The sequence below is a fragment of the Pipistrellus kuhlii genome, unplaced genomic scaffold (genome assembly GCF_014108245.1).
Source record: "Pipistrellus kuhlii isolate mPipKuh1 unplaced genomic scaffold, mPipKuh1.p scaffold_m20_p_43, whole genome shotgun sequence".
NCBI classification, from domain to species: domain Eukaryota; kingdom Metazoa; phylum Chordata; class Mammalia; order Chiroptera; family Vespertilionidae; genus Pipistrellus; species Pipistrellus kuhlii.
Genome location: NW_023425544.1, coordinates 864,106 through 887,095, shown reverse-complemented (window position 1 = coordinate 887,095; position 22,990 = coordinate 864,106). Strand labels below are relative to the sequence as shown.

At 36.2% G+C, this 22,990-nt stretch overlaps 1 protein-coding gene across 10 annotated transcripts in view; it reads left to right on the top strand.

Annotated features, from left to right (window-relative positions):
* The window catches only part of LOC118704350 (spermatid perinuclear RNA binding protein), a 144,148-nt gene that overhangs the window by 63,727 nt on the left and 57,431 nt on the right, over positions 1-22,990 (top strand). For all 10 annotated transcript variants that reach the window (XM_036411887.2, XM_036411877.2, XM_036411876.2 and 7 more), the window contains exons 2-5: positions 11,502-11,667; positions 14,854-15,074; positions 18,534-18,699; positions 22,043-22,187. In XM_036411887.2, coding sequence (XP_036267780.1) covers positions 11,665-11,667; positions 14,854-15,074; positions 18,534-18,699; positions 22,043-22,187 — 535 coding nt within the window. In that variant the 5' untranslated portion in view covers positions 11,502-11,664. The remainder of the gene's footprint in view (positions 1-11,501; positions 11,668-14,853; positions 15,075-18,533; positions 18,700-22,042; positions 22,188-22,990) is intronic.

Below are 22,990 nucleotides of genomic sequence, written 5' to 3'. Positions count from 1 at the left end.
AGGTGCCGGTTCAAAGCCTTTGGTGCTAAGTGTGCTGCAGTGAGGCTCAGGAGGACAGAGAACACTTGAATACTTAACTGCTTCTTGACACCTTACTCCATTTTCCTTTTTATCAGAATTGTCACAAGATCTGTAAGTTCTAAAGATAGTCTGATGGCTTCCATCATAGCCTTTTAATGAAAATAAAATAAATACTATTGAAGCATGTACAATTTAGGTGGTAATTTATATCTGATTGTGATTTAAAGGACTCGATCTCACGTGGAGCTTTTAAATATTACTGTGCAAAAATTAAATATACATCTGCTCTTTGATTTGCTTGTGCATTGTAAAATGTGGAGAATGTGAATTGTAAAATGTGGAAAATGTGAATTGTGAAAGATGCTAGAGATCCAACCCCAGTTCTAGGGATAGCTCTGCCTGTGTGTGATCATGGACAAATCATATAACACCTTGTTTTATTTGTGCCTTCATATTTTAAAAGATTATAGGAAGTTTGTACTACTTATTCTTATTTTTCACTACTTTGCAGGCCTCTGTAAGCATTGAAGATGTGTATGAGAAAATCTGCTTAAGTTTCTCCTTTGTGAGAAGTATCTTTCTAGGTGTACAAAGCAAAGAGTATGCGAAGATCTCATATGTTAGATCCAATGGAGGGAAATAGAATAGGGTAAGAGGTGTACAGGAGGCATTGCTGTTTATAGGGTGATCAGAGATGGGTTCCAGATAGATGACACTTGAGCAGACACCTGAAGAAGTAAGAGGAGTTATGTGGATATCTGGGGTAAACTAGCAAGTGTAAAGCCTCCGAGATGGGAGTATGATATCAAGGATACCAATGTGGGTGGAACACAGTAAGATACTGAAGAGATTAAGTGTGAGGGCTAAGTCCTAAGGCACTCTAGTATTTATTTAGATGTCATGGAGATTTAATAAAAAGGAGATGGTAGAATAGTTTATAAAGCAGGCACAGTTCTAGTCTACTGCGTGGGAGCCATGGGAAGTAAAGTGTTCAAATAGGGCGCAGTGGACTGTGCAACCTATTGCTAAGAAATCAACTAAAATGGGGACTGAGAATTGTTCACAGCAGTAAACACCATGGAAGTCCTACAGGATCTTGACAAGAGTTGTTTCATTGGAGCTTCGATTGGGGGGAATTTAAGAGGGAATGGAAGGAGAGAAAGTGGAAAGCAAAAGTATAAACCCAAAGAATTATGTATCTCCTAAAAGGAGCAGATAATCAGGCTATAAGGAGGCAAGGGATCAAGGAGAGTTATTCAAGGGAGAGAGGAAGTGATTACTGGAGTGATATCCTTGAGTAGTCTTTGAGTTGAGAGATTTGGATTAGATAAGAATTGAGACAATTCATTCATAATAAGAATTTTAGGAAATGTGGGAAAGATGCAGCGAGATGAGTGTTTAGATTGTAATAGAAAGCAGATGAGTGGAATGTGAGGATATGGGAAGGATGTGTGGATGTTTGAAGAGATAAGAGATGTGAAATAATCATTAGGAAAGTGGGAAAGTGACTGAAATATTTGCGCGCCCATGCTCACCCCGCTGCGCCCCCGCGCCCCCAGTGGCACTCCTTGGACATTGTAGGATGTTTAGCATTCTAGGGCAGTGTTTTTCAACCTTTTTTGGGCAAAGGCACACTTGTTTCATGAAAAAAATCACGAGGCACACCACCATTAGAAAATGTTAAAAAATTTAACTCTGTGCCTATATTGACTATATATAAAGTAATTCTCTTGAATAGGAATCAAATAAACACAAAGAAAGTATTTTATAATTACTTTATTATGAAATATTAAGTAAACAAAATAGTGAAAAATTATAAAATTCTTGTCTTGTCTGCACCTACGGCACACCAGGCAACATCTCGCTGCGGAACAGCGGTTGAAAAACGCTGTTCTAGGGTACAAATGCCAGGATTATCTACCATGTGACAAACAGAAAACTCCACCTCACATTTTCAATTACCCCAAGGTTGTAGTACTACCACTGTTTGAAAACTTAATTAGTGGATGATGAATTTTGGGAAAAGATCAAATAGCATAGTTATGTGATTCGACCCTCTCTTGTCCCATTCTATTGTCAAGGGTTACTGGTGTGGGTTGGTTGGGTTTTTCAGGAGAGGATAACAAAGGGAACTGCTGGTGTGAATAATAAATGGTGAATTGTGTAATTTCAGTTGTATAAGGACAGAATTGAGGCATGGAAAGGATGAGGGATTGTGATAGGTGCTAGGATTAATAGGTTAAGAGCCCTGGTGAGGTAGGAAAGAAAGCAAATGAAAACATTGGAGGAAAGGACTACAGGGAATGGAAAGGCCAGAATTTTAGAAGGGTCATCTATGTGGTTGCTGAAATTACTAAGAATATTGCCAGAAGCAGAGGGGGACATGTGTTAGTGAACTAAATAATAAAATCCTGAAGGAATTAAGAGTTTGAGGGATGAATCCAAGATGGATAAATTAAGTCAAATAAATATTGGAATTTGTGCTTACGGAGGAAAAGACAGATAATCCCTATAAGTCACAGTGATAATGACTGCCATGGAAATATATGGGAAAAGATGGTGGCCTTTCATATGAACCTTCTTAGATTCTGTGGTTTCACCATCTCTAAGGAAAGGTAAATCTGGAGTTGAATTTAGATTTTTATTGAGCTTTTGAGTGTGGGGAATTGTAATAAGAGCTGTGGAGGTAAAGGTAAGTCATTTCATTAAGGAACTTATGATAAAAATAATATAAATGCCATAAAGGAACTTGAAAAAGTGCTAGATGGTTCAGAAGGAAGAAATTATATTAAGCTCAAGTATTAGGTAAAGCTTTCATGGAGGAGTAAATTTGAGAAGGATGTTTAATGACTAGATCAATGAAAAATAATGGTGGTCTGTCTGGTAAGTAAAAAGTTGAACTTAAATCTTAGCAGTAGTACATTGCAAGGTGTTCCAGGGAAGAGACATTATTCCCATTGCAACTAGAACTACAGTAGTCAAAGAACTGCCAGGGGGAAATTACATTAGTTTTGTTTATGGGGAATGCCACACTGAATATCTTGAATGGAATGCCAGTTGCTGAGGTAATGAATTTAGTCATTGAAGATTTTTACCTGATGTTCTCAAGTTTAAATTTTCTCGAAAATTGGTTTGAAGTAGGGTTAGACTAGTATAGCAGAGGGTAAAAGTTTTATAAATGGTAAAACTATTTTACACAGTAGTATATAAACATCCTTAGTAAAATGAGGACTAAAACTCAGGATTTTCATTCGCATGCTGTATCCCCTTTATGTGTTGGTGTGTGTCTGTGTGTGAATTCAAGGAGCTTGCCTCATAAGTTTTCTTTAATTGACTTTCAAAATAGCACAGTTAAGACTTTACTTCTATCTCTCAGGCCACTCTTGTGACAGTGGTTATGTCTGTTCTGACTTTCCCATTCACTGGGACAACTACTTCCTTGTACCCAATTTACATGCTACCTATATGCTGAAAAGTGCCTAATTTATATCCTAATCTAGTTACCTATTTAGATATCTAATATCTAAAATTTAGCATGGTGAAAGTGGAATGCCTGATCTTACTCCCAAAACCTGCTCTCCTTGCACCTTCCCTAACTTGATTGCTCAGGCTGAAAACCTTGAAGTCACTCCTGATATCTCTAGTTCATTCATACTGCACATCCATTCTGCTAGGTTGTCCTGTCATCTTACCTTCAGAATATATAAAGAATGTGATCTCTGAGTTTTCTATGTGGCCTTTTTCCTTCCACACTCATTCTTTTTACTATGCAGTTCAACATAGAAATCATAGTGACCTTTTAAAAACATGAGCCAAATATTGTTATTTCTCTTCTTAAAACCCTGTAAAGAGCTCCCCTCTCACACAAAATAAAAGCCACAGTCTTTAAAGTTGCCAAACTATGACCCATGGACACATATTTGGCCTGTCTGTTTTTTGTATGACCTGCAGACTACTATGTTTTTAAATGATTAAAAAAAATATTTTGTGACATGAACATTATATGAAATTGACATTTGATTGCCTGTAAATAAAGTTCTATTGGAACATAATTATACTCATTTATTCATATGTAGTCTATGGATATCTTTGCACTACAATGGCAGTTGAATAGTAGAGATTTTATGGCTCCAAAGCCTAAAGTATTTATTGTCTGGTCCTTTAAAGAAAAAGTTTGCCAATCTCTCTCCTGTATGATCTGGTCCCTCACTACCACCCCTCTGTCCTTGAACTCTTCTCTCTAACACTTGTCCTACTCCAGCCCTCCAACCACATTGGCCTCTTTGTTGTCCTCCACCTAACCAGGCACAGTCTTCCTGGCAGGACTGCTCATTCCATAGATACCTGCATGACTAACTTCCTCCCCACATCAAATCTTTGCTCAGGTGTTACCTTCTCAATGAGGACTGACCATCTGTTTAAAATTGCATCCCCCCTCTGCAGTACATGTGCTGTCAACTCCTCTCTCTCCATACCTTCTAACATATTATTTAACTTATATGTTTTTACATTTATTAGCTTTGGCTGTTTTCCCCTCTCTGAACTTGAGCCACAAGGACAGGATTTTAGTCTCTTATTCACTGATATATCCTAAGTGTCTAGAACAGTGGCTGAAATATTATAGGTGCTTAATAAAGACTTATTATGATGCATTTAATTATTGTTTCATTGACCAAACGAGTGATCTAACCAAATGAGTAATCTAGCTGGCTGATCACATTTGTTCTGTTAGGAATCGGGAAGAGCTGGTGTTCCTTTATTTCAATGATATGTGTTTTCCTGTTACTACTTTCTTTGATGGGTGACTGGATAACATCTCTTCCATTTTGCTCACTGACAGTATTTAAAAAGCATTCTGGTTCTGCTTAGCCAGTTCATACAGTGCATTTCATTTCAGGATTGTAGCCATTGTACCACCTTGTTTAAGCTGTTAATTGAGAAAAGGACCTTTTGCCCCAAGCCCAGTGTTGCAATGCTGCTGGTGGTGTGGTGAGATTGCACTTGTCCATCACTGTATGTTTTGGGGTACGGATGAATAGCTGGATTTTTGGTGTGGTATGTGTAGTGGACAGGTTTTTCAGCTTAGTCTTTTCCTGAGCTTTTTAAAATATAAAAGGAAATTTCCAGAGGAAAATTTCCTGAAATTCAGTGTTCTTCACATTAGTTTCTAACAGAAACTGAATGTCACCATGTAGAGGGGAGTACTGAATTTATATGTAATATTTGCTCTTCTCTTAGTGCATCTGAATTGATCCGTCTTTGTGTCCTATTTTCTACCAAGGCATAGTGCTAGGTTCAGAATAGGCAATTAATTAGTATCTACATATATAAAAGCCTAAGTGACTCAATGACTTGTCAACCAGTTGCTATGACACACACTTGACAACCAGGGACAGATGCTCAACACATAGGATTGGGCTCCCTCCTGTCTGTATCGGGCCTGTGGGGATTGGGCTGAATCCAGCTATCTGACATCCCCCAAGAGGACCTGGATTGTGAGAGGGCGCAGGTCAGGGTGAGGGACCCCACCAATACATGAATCCATGCACCGGGCTTCTAGTTTACTTATAATCTCACATAATTTAAAGTGAGCCTCTTGTCCTATCAATGAGGTGTCTTTTTCAAACTTTATCTTGTTCATTTTTAATATAGGAGAAATGTGATTGTTCTTTCATAATGGAGAAGTATAGCCTGGATATTTTATTTTTACATCTTTTGGTGAAGTTGCCTATGTTAGTATTAACAAAATGTAAAGTTTTCTATTGTTATTATTTGTAGAGTAAGCAATTTCCTGAATTCTGTACATTACATGGACTCTTTCAAGAAAATAAATATCCTATATAATAAAGAGCTAATATGCAAATGGTCATCATGCCCTCACACTGTAATGGCTCAGATACTCAACACTGGGAAGAGAGTAATGGGGACCAGCCAGGCTGCGGCCCAGGAGAGAGACAGCCACCCGCCCCGTGGTCCTGGGTGCCTATGGCTGCGGCCCGAACAAAGCCACCTACCTACAGTCCCTTCTGGCTGCCACTGGCCCAGGCGAAGCTGGTGTGGGTCCTGGGTGCTTGCAGCTGGCCAGAGGGAGGGAAGCCCAGGTCCTGAGTGCTTGTGACCAGCCGGAGGAGGGAATCCTGGGTCCCGGGTGTGGGGCAAGGCAGAGGTGGTTAGGTGCAATTTGGCCAGCAGGGGAGCTGTTAGGGGGCAATCAGGACAGTAGGGGAGCAGTTAGGGGTGATTAGGCAGGCAGGCAGAAGTAGTTAGGGGCGATAAGGCAGGCAGGTTGAGAGGTTAGGAGCCAACGATCCTGTATTGTGAGAAGCAATTGGACATCCCCCAAGGGGTTTCAGATTGGAAAGGGTGCAGGCCAGGCTGAGGGGGACACTTCCCTCCCCCTGCACGAATTTTGTGCACCAGGCCTCTAGTATTTAAATAATTTCTTGCCTTAATTTAAAATATTTTATTTTAATTGCATTTCAAAAATTTTTCCAAATATTTGACTAAGTTTTATAGTTTGAATATAGACAGCATAATCATTCTTCAGTTTTGAGATTTGCTCCTAGGAAAAGGGTCTAATGTTCATACATTCAAAAACCTAGCTTTGCAGTCTGGTAGCCTGACATCTAAAACCTTTCACCTTTTTTTTTTTTTTTTTTAATATATATATTGATTTTTTTATAGAAAGGAAGGGAGAGGGATAGAAAGTTAGAAACATCGATGAGAAACATTGATCAGCTGCCTCCTGCACACCTCCCACTGGGGATGTGCCCACAACCAAGGTACATGCCCTTGACCGGAATCTAACCTGGGACCCTTGAGTTTGCAGGCTGATGCTCTATCCACTGAGCCAAATTGGTCTTGGCTAAACTTTTCACCTTTTAAGGTCAGTTGCAAAAGATATACAACACTACCAAAAGTGTGATTCATGAAAAAAAAAAAAAAGTTGATAAGTTGGGGGATATATAAAACTTTTGCTTATTAAAGATGAGATACACTGTTAAGAGGATGACAAGGCAAGTCAGAGATAGGGAGAAAATCTTTGCAAAACACATATCTCATAAAGGACTGGTATCCAAAATATTCAAAGAATTCTTAAAACTAAACAGCAAGAAAACAAACAATCCAATTAAAAAGTGTTAGAAGATATGAACAGATACCTCACTAGAGAAGATATGCAGATGGCAAATAGGTTTATGAAAAGATGCTCCACATCATCTGTCATCAGGGAATTTCAAACTAAAACAACAATGAGATACTATTACATATCTATTAGAATGACTCAAGTCTAAAACTTTGACACCAACATATGCTGTGAAGATGTGGAGCAACAGGAACTCTCATTCATTGCTGGTGGGAATGCAAAATAGCATAGCCATTTTGGATGAAAGACAGTCTGGATGTTTTTTATAAAGCTAGACATAGTCCTACCATATGATTCCGTGTTCATGCCCAAATGGGTTGAAAACATGTCTATACAAAAACGTGCACACGAATATTAATAGCAGTTTTATTCATTACTGCCAAAACTTGGAAGCAACAAGACACCCTTCAGTAGGTGAATGGATAAACTGTGGTACATCCAGACAACGGACGACTATTCAGTGATTTCAAAAAGTGACATGGAGTGATCTTAAATGCATATTGCTAAGTGTAAAAAGCCAATCTGAAAGGACTGCATACTTAAGCTATATGATTTTTTGGAAGAAGGGGGTTGAATAGGTGGAGCACAGGATTTTTTAGGGCCATGAAACCGTTCTGTATGATTCAGTAATGGTGGATATATGTCCTTAAGCGTTTGTCAAAACTGTAGAATGTGCAGCATAAAGCATGAACCCCAAGTAAACTATGGACTTTAGTTAATATTGAATTAACATTTGCTCGTTAATAATAACAAATGGACCACACTTAATGCAAGATATTAATAGGGAAGGTGTTTGTGTGGTGGGAGAATGGGAACATGAGATTCTCTCTACTTTCCACTCTTTTTTCCCTGTAAACCTGTTCTTTAAAAAATGTTTGTTAAGAAAACAGTACTTGATTTAAAAAAACCATATACATGTACACAAATGCCTATACATATACATTCAGCATCCTGTATAAAATACTCTTAATTTAACAGGTAGAGCACAGCTAATATTTATCTAAGGTGTTTTTCAACTGTTTCTGATGTATAAATAAAATATGTTATTTGATATTTGAGGGTTTTCTTCTCCCCTGAAGCCATTTATTGAGTGTACACTATTTGGCAGATACTTTTAGTATTTTTAGGACCAATTTCATTTAGTTTGAAGTAGATACTATTCACCTTATTGCACAGGTGAGAAAGCTCTGGCTCAAAGAAGTGGAATGGCCAAGCTGGTATAGGCATACCTCAGGAATTGCGGATTCAATTCCAAACCACTGCAGTAAAGTAAGTATCACAATAAAGTGAGTTACAATCTCTCTGCTGGTGGAGGATCTTCAGTTTTTAAAATGGCAGTATCTGCGAAGAGAAATAAAGCCAAGTGCAGTAAAATGAGGTATACCTGTACTTGAATCTAGGGATGTCTGACGCCAAAGCCTGTGTGTGCGTGCAGCTATATGGCCTTCGTAATTAATAGCAATATTTTTTGAAATAGCTAATGTTTATCCTCTAACAAATGTGTCTTTAGAGCCAAATTATTATTGAAAGGGATTGTCTAGGTTTGAACCTGGGTTCTATTGTACTTTGTGATTTTGATTATATGACCTCAATGCTCTAGTTTCCTTGATATTAGAGACAGTTCTTGAGATTGTTATAAGGATTAAATGAGGTAATGTGTGAAAAACTCTTAGAACAGTGCCTGGTACAAAATATGAGTTCCATAATTGTTAGCTGTCAGTAGTGGAATAAATAGAGGAAACTGAGACCCAAGTAAATTAAGTGGTTTTCTGAGTCATATAATTTTCCAAGGTCACAATAGCTATTAAATGGCAAATTTATTTTTTTTATCTGAAGGAGATAATTTTATCCATTTAAAAAAAAGAGAAACTCTTTACTGGGGTGGTGGGGTGAGAGCAGCTGGGGTGAGGGGTGTCAATTGGGGGGAAAGGAGACATATGTAATATTTTAAACAATAGAAAAAAAATTAAAAATATGTTGTAGTTTCTTCCCATCTGCTTAGTCTACTGTATATAATTTAACTTTTTTTCTCAGATTGATATGGTAGGGGAAAAGCATTGGGCTTTATTTAGGTGCTGAACCAAGCCTTATTCCTGATTAGTCATGTGACCTTAATGTTTCTGATTGTAGTTCATTTGTAAACTGAGGGTAGGTGGAATTGGGCCAGATGATTTCTTAGTTTTTTTTTTACAGCACCCGCAAAATATGATTGAGATGCACTGCTTTATCATGAATTCCTGCACTATTCTGTATAACACCCTGCAGTTCCCAGAACTTCTTGATGCATATATAGGGTGGTTCATCTCTGTGCTAAATGCCTGAGGAGTGCTGTACTTTTATATTGGCCATCCACAGCCTAACTCAGCGTTTTCTTAGCATTCTTCCTGCTTTTTCTACTTTCAATCTACTTTCTTAATATGGTTGATTGATTTATTGCCTTTACCTTTTTACAGAGTGCAGCTTGTGTGGACTGTTTTCAGTTCTCAACTGAGCACATAGCATTCTTTTTTGGTTGTTGGATTCACAGCTAATATTGAATCCTCTAGCATGGAATAGGGTTTGGAAAGGGAAATGCCAAAGATTCTAAATTGTGTAGTACAGTCTTTCTGCAGAAGGTATGATTTTAGTGACAAAAGAATCTTTTGAGATGATACCATGGGATCAAGTTTTAGTTTCTTTGTTGTGTAAAAGGACCCTGTGAGTTGCAGCATGTTTCCGCTTTACCTTAAAGTGATATATATACATAATCAAAGTAAGTTCCATTTGTTCACCTACATAACCTTTTTGTTTGTTTTAGTTAAGCCTCATTAGCTTTTTCTGGTGGGTTTTGTAAACCAGAGTCAGGGAAGTTGGTTACAGGTTATGAATAGTTTTGCATGTAGATCACAGCTGAGTATCATCTATAATAATGAAAGTATAAAATGCTGATTAGATCAGACATCCTTCTGGACAATCTTCTGGACAAAGCTAGGGCTGTGAGGGAAGCCGGAGTCCCGGGTCCAGAGAGAAGCCAGTGACACAGCCGGAGGAAGGAAGGCCTACTCTTGCACAAATTTGTGTATCAGACCTCTAGTTTGATTATAATCATGTACGAAATTTGTGTATGGGGTTGGGAGTGTCCCTCAACCCGGCCTGCACTCTCTCCAGTCTGGGACCCCTTTAGGTGATGTGCAACTGCCGGATTAGGCCTAAATCGGGAGTTGGACATCCCTTTCACAATTCAGGACCACTGGCTCCTAACCGCTCACCTAACTGCCTGCCTGATTGCCTGATCGTCCCTAACTATTCTGCCTGCCAGTCTGCCCCAACCCCTTGCTGGCCTGCTCACTCCCAACTGTCCTCCTCCCCCACCAGCCTGCTTGCCCCCCTACTGCCCCCCCACCAGTCTGATTCCCCTCCAACAGCCCTCCCTTGCCAGCCTGATCGCCCCTAACTGTCTCTGCTTCAGCCCCACCACCATGGCTTTGTCCGGAAGGTCTCCCAGACTAATTAGCATATTACTGTTTTATTAGTATAGATAAGCATTTCATCAGTGCTCAGAAGAGTTAATTTTTACCCTATCTGGAATAAAATCTCCTAAAGGTGAAACAAAGGGATGAGGCCTCTGGGCAGAAATATACAGTGGGATTCCTAGCTAGAGTCATCCATGGGTAATGAAGACAGGATTTAGTGGATATTCAGGAATCTCATATATCAGAGCATAAAAGGTTGAGGGGGAAGTAGGATCTCTCTGGAGATCAGAGCCCCCCCCCACCCCCCCAAAAAAATCGAATTTTTGGCCTTAAAACCATTAAAGGAAAAACATATGCTGTCTGTCTTGTGGTTGTATCGAATTGAAAAGGCTCATGGTTACAATTGGTGGTGGTATATTTTCAGGTGTCTTATCTACTTTTTGGATAGGTCTGATTAATGCATTTCCAATAGAAAAATATCAAAGTTAATTGCACCATTGTTGCCAACAATAGTACTACCGTATTACTTTTTATTTATTTATTTATTTATTTATTTTATTTTTTTTTCATTTTACCGTATTACTTTTTTTTAGTTGGTGGTACTGTGTTTGTTAATATCTTTATCTCATTGAAAGCAAGTCAGCTAGCTGCCAAACCATTATGTCTACCAGGAAGGAAGGGGTTGCTTTTCTGGCAACTTAGACTCCCTCTTTCATGGGCCCAGGCCTTCAAAGGCTGTTTTAGCTTTTTGTTTGCAATGAAGTAGTTTCTGTTGTAAAGATTGTTTCTTTTTCGTCGATAACATGCCTATAGGCTCCACACTTAGATATGAAACTGATAGTAAATAAGCATTTTTGAAAAGTTGGTTTTATTTTCTCTTGCAGGTGTAATTCAGAGAGCAGTCTTCAAACCTTTGCCGTATTGACTCTGAGTTGTCAGGGGACTCAGGCTTATGAGGAGGTACTGTCACATAAAACAGTGTCTGGTGAAGACAACAAGAAAGAGGGGAAAGGATCGGAAAAAGAAGCTAAAACACTGTAGAAAACCATGGTAGGTTATTTATGTTTCTTAATTAAGTTATAAAAGATTTCAATAGTTTAGAATTGGAAATATTAACAGGAAGGCAAGTGAAAAACAATGGTGTTAAGTTTTGGCTCTAGTGCACAGATAAAGAAGGCACTCTACCATTTAGGCAAAGAAATGAGTTCAGATTTATTATGAACTCTTTAAACCACAAGATGGAGCCCCATGAGCCTACAGACTATAAATTATTAAGTACAAAGGAGGGAATGTTCATAAATAATATTTTCTAATAAAACTGGCATTAGCAAACATACAAGTAGCTAATGTGACCTTGAACTTGAAGTTGTGTAATTTTCTTTGAATTCAGTTGTTTTTCCCCATGGAAATAAAAATTTGAATGTGTATAAGATGTGTATTTAACTCAAAAAAGCCACCTTTTCCCACATGCTTTTAAAATAATAAGGTCAACTCTTAAATGTATTGGGGATACTAAACTGAATATCAAGGAAATCTTGTTTTCTGTGGAAAGTTCATACTTTTGAATTTGAGATGTTAGATAAGGTCATAACCTCTGATGCCCAGTTTTTTAATTGGTAAAATGTTCTGGGTTATTTCCACCTACTATTTTGTTTCAGGAGGATGTGTGAATTTTTCCCCTTTAGTGTCTGAGAAAAGGTTTAAAAAAGTTAAGTGAGGGAAAAAACACAAAAATACTAATCATCAGTATGTTTGAAATATGTTGTTTAGTAAATCTGATAGTGTTTGTTTGATTTTTTAAAAAGTTGTAGGAATTATAACTTAGTTGAATTGCTCTTTAGAGAAGGAATTCTAATATTTTAGTTGTGGATGATGGGGAAAATGTTGACTTGGGATTTTCTCTAGTTTTATGGTGAAATGTAAAAAATGACACTGACTTGTGTGGATGATGGGGAAAATGTTGACTTGGGATTTTCTCTAGTTTTATGGTGAAATGTAAAAAATGACACGACTTGTGTTTCCTCCCATGTGACTTATTCAACACTTCAGCTCATCTATTATGGTCTTGATATTCTTAACAGTTTAAAGAAATGCTTTATATATATTATTGGTCCTAGTTGATGAAAAACTTTGTTCTAGTTTATTTTAAATTTAGCTTAGATTTTCTGGTGTAGAAATTTTGTGTTTTTATATAATTTAATTGGTTGGTAGGTTTTTAGTTTCTTCTGTTGTTATATCTCAAATTTGAATAAGAACTTTCTATTTCTGCATAGATCTTTCAATTTAATTTTTTAATACTTTAAAAATCTATTTGGTGTTTATTTGTGTAAATAAGATCACTTTCCAATTTTTTTCCCCATATTGTTTATTTAACTCACCATTATTTTATGATGTTTGTCCTATTACATTCTGTTGACTCTTGGTCTTAACATGGGCAGTCTATGTTATTTTTGAGAGACAACCAAGGATTTGTGTTACATAGCAATCTAATTTTACTATGGTGAGGCCAGTGTGTAGGACTCAGATATCTAAATAATTTAGTAAATCACCATAAAACTAAATGACGGAGAAAATCCAAAGTTAGCATTTTTTCCTATCCAGAACAAAAATGTTTTAATAGAATTTCTTCTCTAAAGAGCAACTCAACTACCTTGTAATCCCTAGAACAACCTAGCATTTTCTCATTCGTTATATGGCTTTTTTATTTCCTTGTTACTTAATTTGGGATATATGAATAAATCTCATGAATTGACTAAAAAGTTGCAAAAGAAACTCTAGTTGGAGACTGATTGTGGACTTTAAGAAAGACATCTAAATAGACATGATTTTTTTTTAATCTAGAATGAAGAAAGCTTCTGTGATTGCTTTTAATCCTTTTTTTAAATTTTAACAACAAGGTTTCAAAGATTTGTGTAAAAAGATTTTAAAAAAAATATTAATATAAAAACAAAGAAAACTGATAAAATTGTGAATCTTTTATTTTGAGGTAAAGACTTTAAAGCAAATATTTACCACCTACTAGTGCATAATTTCATGTAAGTACACTGTAGCCATCCTTAAAAAAAAAAAAAAAAAAGAATACTTTTGGCTTTATGAAAACTCAGCAAGTTATCCTGGTTCGTTTTGCTTTGCATTAGTACAAGTGTCTTCATGGTATTTGTAAATTTGGAAATATTCAAAGGTTTTTGATGTGTGACTTTTGAATGTGAAGGATCTACTGTATTATATTTTCATGAAATTCATCCTATTTCTAGGCTTTAATCTGTATTACTGACTTTTGGACCAGCCATTTTAATTATTGCTTTTTAAATTTTTGATATTTTGTTTTAGCTCAGTGGCGCCACCGATCCATTGTTGTAGAATATTTCTTACTTTCATGGATTTTTTTTTCCTCCTCAAAAGAGCTATAAAATTATGTTCAGTATTAATACCCTATCCTTAGGGTATTTTGATTGAGAACGTAATATATTTGTAAATTAGTTTGGGAAGTTGATTTCTTTAGCAATATAGGGTGGAGAAAAAGTAGGTTTACAACTGTTTATATGGAAAATAATACAATAATTAATAAATAATAATTCCAGAATAATTTCTGTTTTATATACTTAACAATTGTAAAACTACTTTGCCCCACCCTGTATGTATTTTTCTTGTTCTGGAATTTGGAATGTCCCATGCCAATCTTTTTTAAGGATTAAAGCCTTGCACTAAAGTTTTAAATGACAAACAGTAAATAGTATTCTAATGTGTCTTTAGTTCATATATAATGGTGTATTTTGTTTTACTACTGTATTAAAAAAATCTCAATTTTTCAAGGTGCAGAAATCTCCAGCAGTTTGGAAAGGAGAGACTGATTATCATGAGTCAACAGCATGCATTTCCAGATACTCTCTCGAAGCTAGGAAGTGTATGTTTCTAGCAGATAATGTGTGATATGGTGACTTTTTCTAAAGTGGTATTGAAAACACAGATTCAGCTAAAAATTAGCATATACATCATACCAAATATGATCTGGGTGAACCATACCAAACATGAATGAAAGATCTCTAATTTTTTGGTGTGTTCAGTAGAATGGGGTTTTCCTTCTTATTCCTGAGCAATTTTTTACTTTCTTAGCATTAACTATTTCACAGTGGTTTGACAAATAATACTATGACTTGACTTAAATATGTTTGTCATCCTTTTCAGGTAACATTTTTTTTTTAATTGAGCTAATTGTTTTCTTTCTCCTTCTGACAGAGATCTATTAGATCTTTTGCCAATGATGATCGCCATGTTATGGTGAAACATTCAACAATCTATCCATCTCCAGAGGAACTTGAAGCTGTTCAGAATATGGTGTCTACTGTTGAATGTGCTCTTAAACATGTCTCAGATTGGCTGGATGAAACAAACAAAGGCACAAAAACAGAGGGGGAGACAGAAGTGAAGAAGGATGAAGCCACAGACACCTGTGCCAAGTGAGTGTGGCCTGACCTTTGTGGCACTTGACTGTAGTGCCCAGAAAAGCCCAGGGTCTGATCCCACTGGGTTTGGCATATGGTGTCCTTTGTGTTTTCTTATTTATATGATAAGGAAGGAAGTATTTGTGGAATTTTTCTGAGTTAAATTTGAAAGGAAAGCAAGAAAGGAGTGATTAGACCAGAAAAAGAGGGACCTGTGCAGGATGCTTTTTGAGAGTGCACCAAGCCCTTTAAAATCTTCTCTTTTTGGAGGTTATATGTCATCTTTTTCATGTTTTGATTCAGCCTCCTAAATTCAGACATAAATAGTAGTGTTTTTGTTTCTGAGGAAATCATAAAATGTGATTTTTTGCCAGGTATTTTAAAATTCTGGTATAGAAGAAAGATGCAGGAAAAATGTATTTAAAGGTATTTTTAACTGTATCTACCACGTTGATTCACAGTGTTTTCCATATAGTAAATGCTCATTGGATATTTGTAAAATGCAAGGACTACCAGGACCCAGACCCTTAAACAATTGTTTTTTACATGGCATGAAAAAATGTCATTATCTATCTCCAGTTATCATCAGCTTCATCTCACTAATCTCTTACAAAATATAGTAAGAGATTAGTGAGATGAAGCTGATGATAACTGGAGTCAGATCATGTCATGTAAAAGCTTAGAATTATTGTTTTGAGCATTATTATGACTGAAATAAGTGTATGATTGACTGAAAGATGAAGCTAATTTAACTACTGTATTAACTAGGATTAAGAACATTACTTTGGCTAAAACTTGTAAATTGAGGATAGAGGTTATAGAATTTTTTCCAGCTTTAATTCTGAATCGTGATAGATAGATAACAGTGTAAAAAAAGTATTGATAAATTGAAAGGTAATGTAACCTTTTCGTTTTCAGATCAAAGATAATCACTATCATGTTTCAGTTGAACATAATTCCTTGACTTTGTTAACGATTTATGGATAATATGTACATTGTATCTAGTTGTAATCTTGTCAACTTCAAGGTTTTGGCAGTAATTCAGTTTTTCTCACAAGATGATTTAAAAAAGTCACTCAAATTTGGAGTTCATGTTAATTTATAATAATAAAAGCATAATATGCTAATTAGAACAGCCATCCTTCTGGACGTCCTTCTGTCCTTCCAGACGAAGTCGAGGTTGCGAGGGAAGCCCAGGTCCCAGGTGCCAGAGGAAAACCCATGCTGGCAGCTGGGGGAAGGAAGGCCTACTCTTGCACGAATTTAGTGCATGGGGCCTCTAGTTAGTAATATTAGCTAACAATCTAATTCTGTATATCCCAGTCCCTGTTCAAGTTAGGAAGGCAACCAATCAATGAGACATGCACTTCCTATTTGCATTGTACTTTGGAATGTGTTATGCCCTTTTAAACTTTTTTTAAAATTGCAAAATATATAATATAAAACTCACCATATTTACCATTTTTAAGAGGTTGCCTTTTTTAGTGGAGTTCATGCCTTCTTAATACATCTTCAGTCTGTTCTCATGGCTGGGTAGGCTTTTAGAAAGTGCTCTAGTAAACTTTTGCTTAACTGGATCAGGTTGCTGTGTTTTAAAGGATGTGTATTTAATGTTTTTATTGGTTTTAGAGAAGAAGGGAGAGAGATAGAGAGATAGAAACATAGATGAGAGACATCTATCAGCTGCCTACAGGGGATTGAGCCCACAACCTGGCCTTGTGCCTTAACCAGGACTTGAATAAGGAACCTCTTGGTTCATGGGTAGACGCTCAACCACTGAGCCACCCCAGCTGGGCTGTTTTACAGGTTTTGAAAAGATAATGTGCTCCACACATTCATTTGGATTTTTTCAATATAGTTCCCTATGTTGATGCTCTTGACTGTAAAGTTTTCCATTTTGTGGACTAGTCACAGGTTGAGCATTTGCTAGGTTTCTTTCCACATGGTAGAACCCCAGTTGTGCAGAACGATTGTGTCCTTATTTTGTATCAGTCAGAGGCAGACAGACACATCTCCCAAGAGCAAAGCTCTTTTTTTTTTTAAAGGGATTGCATTGAATCTTTAGATTGTTTTTGGTAGTATGGACATTTTTTTTTTAATATATTTTATTGATTTTGTACAGAGAGGAAGGGAGAGAGAGATAGAGAGTTAGAAACATCGATGAGAGAGAGTCATCTATCAGCTGCCTCTTGCACACCCCCTACTGGGGATATGCCTGCAACCAGGGCACACGCCCTTGACCGGAATCGAACCTGGGACCCTTCAGTCCCCAAGCCGACGCTCTATCCATTGAGCCAAACCGGTCTCGGCAAGAGCAAAGCTCTTGATAATAGATGTGTATTGTGCTCCTGTTATATGTTGAGTATCACTACACAGGGCATAAGATAGCTGATGGTTATTAAGAGCTTTCTCTTGTCAGGCAGTTTTTATTTTACCTTTTTACAAACTGACTCAAAAGTCAAATTGCACAAGATACCATTATTGGTATTATTAGGAATATTAGGATTCTGTTCTTAAGCTATTCCCTGCATTTGGGTTGCTTGCTTTATAATGCCTTCTATATTCAAATTCATTATCAACTTCAGGATTGAATTAGGAATTGGTTTTTCTTCTCATTCATGCTGTCTTCTACATGAGAGGACCAAATATATCATAATTATGATATAGAATTTAATAAGTGAGCTAATAATGGCTAGTTAATAATAGCTACCATTATATTACATGACAGTTACTTTCCACATTGTTGTAAATTTACTAGTCTCTGCTATTATTACCCTCCTCCTCCGCCACCGTTTCATTTATATTTTCACTGTTTCTTATTTGCTTACTAAAAACAAATGACTCAGAATTGTTAACAAACTTTAACTTGCTTAAAGTCACTGAATGAGTGTGTGTGGTGTTGCCAGGATTCATATGTAAGTCTGTTGAACTCCAGATCCAGTATTCTTAGCATCTTTGCCTCTTCCTGTGACAAATGTGAAAGTACAGAGCAGGGAGAGATTATGTGTTGGTTCTGGGGATCAGAAAAAAACTTTGTGAAGGAAGTAGCATGCAGTAGGTTTATAAGATGGGTGGGAATTTGACATAAGTAGTGAAAGTGGAAGAAAAAATAAATCTCAGCAAAAATTTAGGTATGAGGGCCTGGTAGGTGTGACCACTCAGTGGTTGAATGTTGATCTATGAACCAGGAGGTCACAGCTCAAATTCTGGTGAGGGCACATGCCCGGTTGCAAGCTCAGTCCCTAGTAGGGGATGTGCAGGAAGCATTCAATCAATGATTCTCTCACATCATTGCTGTTTTTTTTTTTTTTTTTTTTTTTTTATCTCTCCATCTTCCTCTCTGAAATCAGTAAAATATATTTTAAAATAAAGATTTAGGTATGAGAAAATATGGATATCCAAGAAACTGAGCAATGATTAAGTTTTAGTCAGGAAATAGTTTGTAAAAGTAATCATTCAGACTTTTATTTTTAGGGATCAAGGTGGTCGGACATTGTGTGGTGTAATGAGAATTGGCCTGGTTGCAAAAGGCTTGCTGATTAAAGATGACATGGACTTGGAGCTGGTTTTAATGTGCAAAGACAAACCCACAGAGACCCTGTTAAATACAGTCAAAGATAATCTTCCTATTCAGATTCAGGTGAGTACAGTATAATTGCACCTCTAGGATAATTTGTAAAAAGGTGAAAATAGGTAGTGACCTTGAATTCAGTAACAAGAAATCGGTAATAGCAAAGGGTACAGACAAAAGGAATGCTGCTTCTCTGGATCAATGGTTCATCCATCACATATAAAGTAAATGTCTGGTGATTAGTACTCTGGATATATTTATCAAGTTAAGATGGCTATTAAGGTACAGTCTTAAAATTTTCAGGTATGTCTTGTTTTGAGAGTCTTCCTTTTTTACAGACCAGGTCTCTAAGCATTGTGAAACTCTTGGAAGGGTTGGCATATTGCAGAAAAGAATTGAAAGATAAAAAAGAGCCTAGGCAACTGGAGACTTGCTTAGATTGTAATTTTTAATATTGAAGACTCAGTTAATTTAACAGTCACACACTCATTCTTTTAATGCAAAGTCACTGTTAATTTCACTTCCAAACCAAAAACTCAATAATGGGTTTCTGGCTAACTATACTTTTTTGTCATTAGAATGTTAATAAAATTCCTCTTGTTTCCATTATTTTTTATGTTGTTTTAAAATTTAATCAATATTTCTGTTTTTAGAATAGTGAACATTATACACTTAAATCTATAATAAAGTAATAATCAAATTGATGTGTATATTAAAATTTTTCAACCATTTCACCCCCCTTTCTGTTTCCTTTAGCGAGTCCAGTTTGTTATGAGAGTGGTCATATTCCTCATGTGTTAGGATGGAAAATGGTTTGAGAAACCAGTGCTGTAATAAATCAGAGTTCTTATTCTGAAAGTCTATCACATTTTTCTGGTATTGAAGATATAGGAAATTGGGCCAAGCTTCAGTTTGCACTAATAGAGCTTTCTCTGTGTAGACCACAACTGTGTGAACAGCATTTTTCCCCTTTCCTGGTTGTGTGTGTGTGTGTGTGTGTGTGTGTGTGTGTTTGTGTGTTTGTGTGTCTGCTGGGCACCACAGTTTTAAAATGATCTTGAGCTAGCAAGTGTTCAAGGGAGGGATGCAGGAGAGAGGGCATGCTGTGTAAACCGGTTCAGATTTAAAGGGATTGGGGATTTTTAGTCAAGAGAAGACTAGACTCAAATAGCTTTAGGTGTTTGAAGGGCTTCTTGGAGAAGGTTAAAAGAGGCCTGAACTATGAAGACCAATAATGAAAATTATGAGAAACATTTCAATTTAATATAACCAATGAAATTATCCAAAGCTGTGAAACCAGCTGCTTTCTATGATGGTTAGATCCATACCATAGGTTGAGGATAAATGTACCCAAATAAAATGGGGATGTAATGTACATCTATCTCAATAGATTGTATACATGTTCACACACACATGCCCAAATATATACATATAAGTTACACATTACTATTACTATTACTAATAAAGTTTCAGAAAAAAATCATGCTAAGGATGATTAATATTTATACTCCTTGCTTCCCCCTTTCTTTTTATGTATTTGTGTTGAAAACCAATTTCTTACAATTTATTTTTTTTTTATGAGTTTAAAAATCTTTCTTTTTTGAGCACTTAACCATAGTAAAACTTCCAGTTGCTAAATATCTTAATTAATTGAGATTGTATTATACCTTTTCTCTCCATATTTTTTTCCTAGGGTGATTTTAGAACTTTCATGAGCAAGAAGGGAGGAGAAGAATGACTCAAATCAGAAATCACTTATAATTAGTCTAATGCAGGGGTGGGGAATCTTTGTTCTTCCAAGGACCATTGGATATTTATAACATCATCCATAGGCCATAGAAAATTATCAGCTTAAAAATTAGCCTGCTATATTTGGTCAAACATTTAATTAACTCACCCCCAACGCCTTGCAGGGCCAGGCCAAATGATTTCTCAGGCCTTGCACGGCCCTTGGACTGGACATTCTCCACCCCTGGTATAGTCCAAAAGTTAACACCATATGTTTATTACTTTGGATGTGTCTTATGGTGATACGCATGAATAATTGAAAATTTTAGTTTGACTCATACTCTGATGGATATCTTTAATGTTCTTATAATGGCAAAATGAATACGAGCAGTTTTCTGCTTTTTCTTTATATTCTAGTTCTTTTTTCCCCAGTTACTCTGTGGCCTTTTTTCTTCCTTGGCTTCCTCTATTCAAAAGTAGATAATGAATGTTCTATTTTCTATCTTTTTTGAAATGCTTAATGATAAAATACTATTTTTATGTAAATAACTCTGAGTTCTTTTAATGTGCAAAGATAAGCAGAAACCCAGTAGTGTTTTTATTCACCTATTTATGTCAGATAATTGATACTAAATTTCACCTCCAAGAAAGGCCCTGTGTAATTAAAAATATATCTATATATATGTAGTATAATAATATATTAAATACAACTTAGGTTATTCTAATTGGTGATTATTTTGTGGAAGGTTCTTAAATTGCATGTAGTTGTATATTAAAAGAAGCAGTGCACATATATTTTCCTGTGGGTGTGTCAGACAACTTGTCCCATAGTGATGGGTCTCACTGGAATGATCTCTGAAACATATAATTAGAGAAGGGAAGTTGTTTATACTTTTTTTTCCCTTCTCTTTTTAAAAAAATATTTTTTATTGATTTTATACAGAGAGGAAGAGAGAGGGATAGAGAGTCAGAAACATCGATGAGAGAGAATCATCGATCAGCTGCCTTTTGCACACCCCCCACTGGGGGGGGGTGTGCCCGCAACCAAGGTACATGCCCTTGACCGGAATCAAACCCAGGACCTTTCAGTCCCCAAGCCAGCACTCTATCCACTGAGCCAAACCGGTTTCGGCTATACTTTTTTTTTTTTTTGCTAGTAGATTCTTTCCTGTTTATTCTTACTTGATTCTCTTTAGAAATCTATATAATCTTATATAAAAGTCTATATAATCTTAAATTCATAAGTCCTTGATAAGTAGGAGTTCCTTTTTAGACTGTCCTATCAAAAAAAAAATATATTGGTTTAAGAGAGCATTCCCAGCGATTTATTTGTCAACAGTAGTTCTCTGTAATAATGTAAAAAAAACCACCCACAGTAATTTACCCTTTATAGCATAATGACACTGTTGCTATTTTACATTCAAATATTACAAAGAATGAATTGAAATACTGCTTATAATTGTGTAGAGAGTTGACATTGTGGTTACTTTTTGAGGGATGGAGAAAGGATTTGCTGATAATGTTGGAAGGAGAGAGAAATGTTATCCCTAAGGAGCTAAAGACTTTATTCACTCTATTGGCACAGTATTAGTAGTAGTTAATTACACTTGAAAACTAAGGGGCAATCATTCATTTTTTTGAAAATTTAATTAATTGGATGTTTTGAAATCTTGGTGACTTTCAGAAACTCACAGAAGAGAAGTATGAAGTGGAACAACGTGTAGATGAGGCATCTATTGTAATTCGGAATACAAAAGAGCCCACGCTAACTTTGAAGGTGATACTTACTTCCCCTCTAATTAGGGATGAATTGGAGAAAAAGGATGGAGGTACATACACATATATTTTTGTTTGTTTTGTTCATAAAAGACCTATGTGTAGTGCTATGTTAACTGTGCTTTATAGATTTATGATATAACTGTCTTCATTTGTTTATGCCATTAATAATATTTTAAATACGTTTCTTTCTACATAACTCACTATTTTGCAAAAATGTATATATTTGAAATATAAAATACGTTAATTGAGAAACTTGTGTTTTCATGTTGGTCATAGCTAATTTTATACTAATTTGGCATTATGGTATTGCATTATTATTGCTGTCATTCAATCTGTTTAGTAGAGTTTGGCTCCAGGATTAAATGTGGACCAAACAGTGTTTTCATATTTATTCAGTTGTTCACATTACTCGTTATGCTTTACCTAATTGTCCGTGGGTAAATATGTTTTATAATGTAAGATATGAGTTACGGGATTAGATTTTTAAAATTAATAATCTTTAGTAAGTTTTTTTTCTAGGAGGTTTGTGATCTGTTAGCATTTTCATTTTGATTTATGTGGGAATCATGCCTTAAACTAACTTTCTTCTGAAGTTAAAAAAAATTCCTGTATGGCAGTGTCATCCTTGTAAAATTAGAGTGAGAAATCTATTTGGTTTTGAGAAGTAATAATGGAGCCGAACTTCTTTTTCTGATGTTTTTATTCTGTCAAGTTAGCTTGTTTCTGCCTCTCAGTTCTGTCCCTACAAACTTGTCCTGTGATATTTTTCCTGTGTCAGACCTTTGACCAACCACCCTCCCTCTGTCATGACAATTTAGAGACAGTCCAGCCTGCCTGGGCCAATAGAGACTTT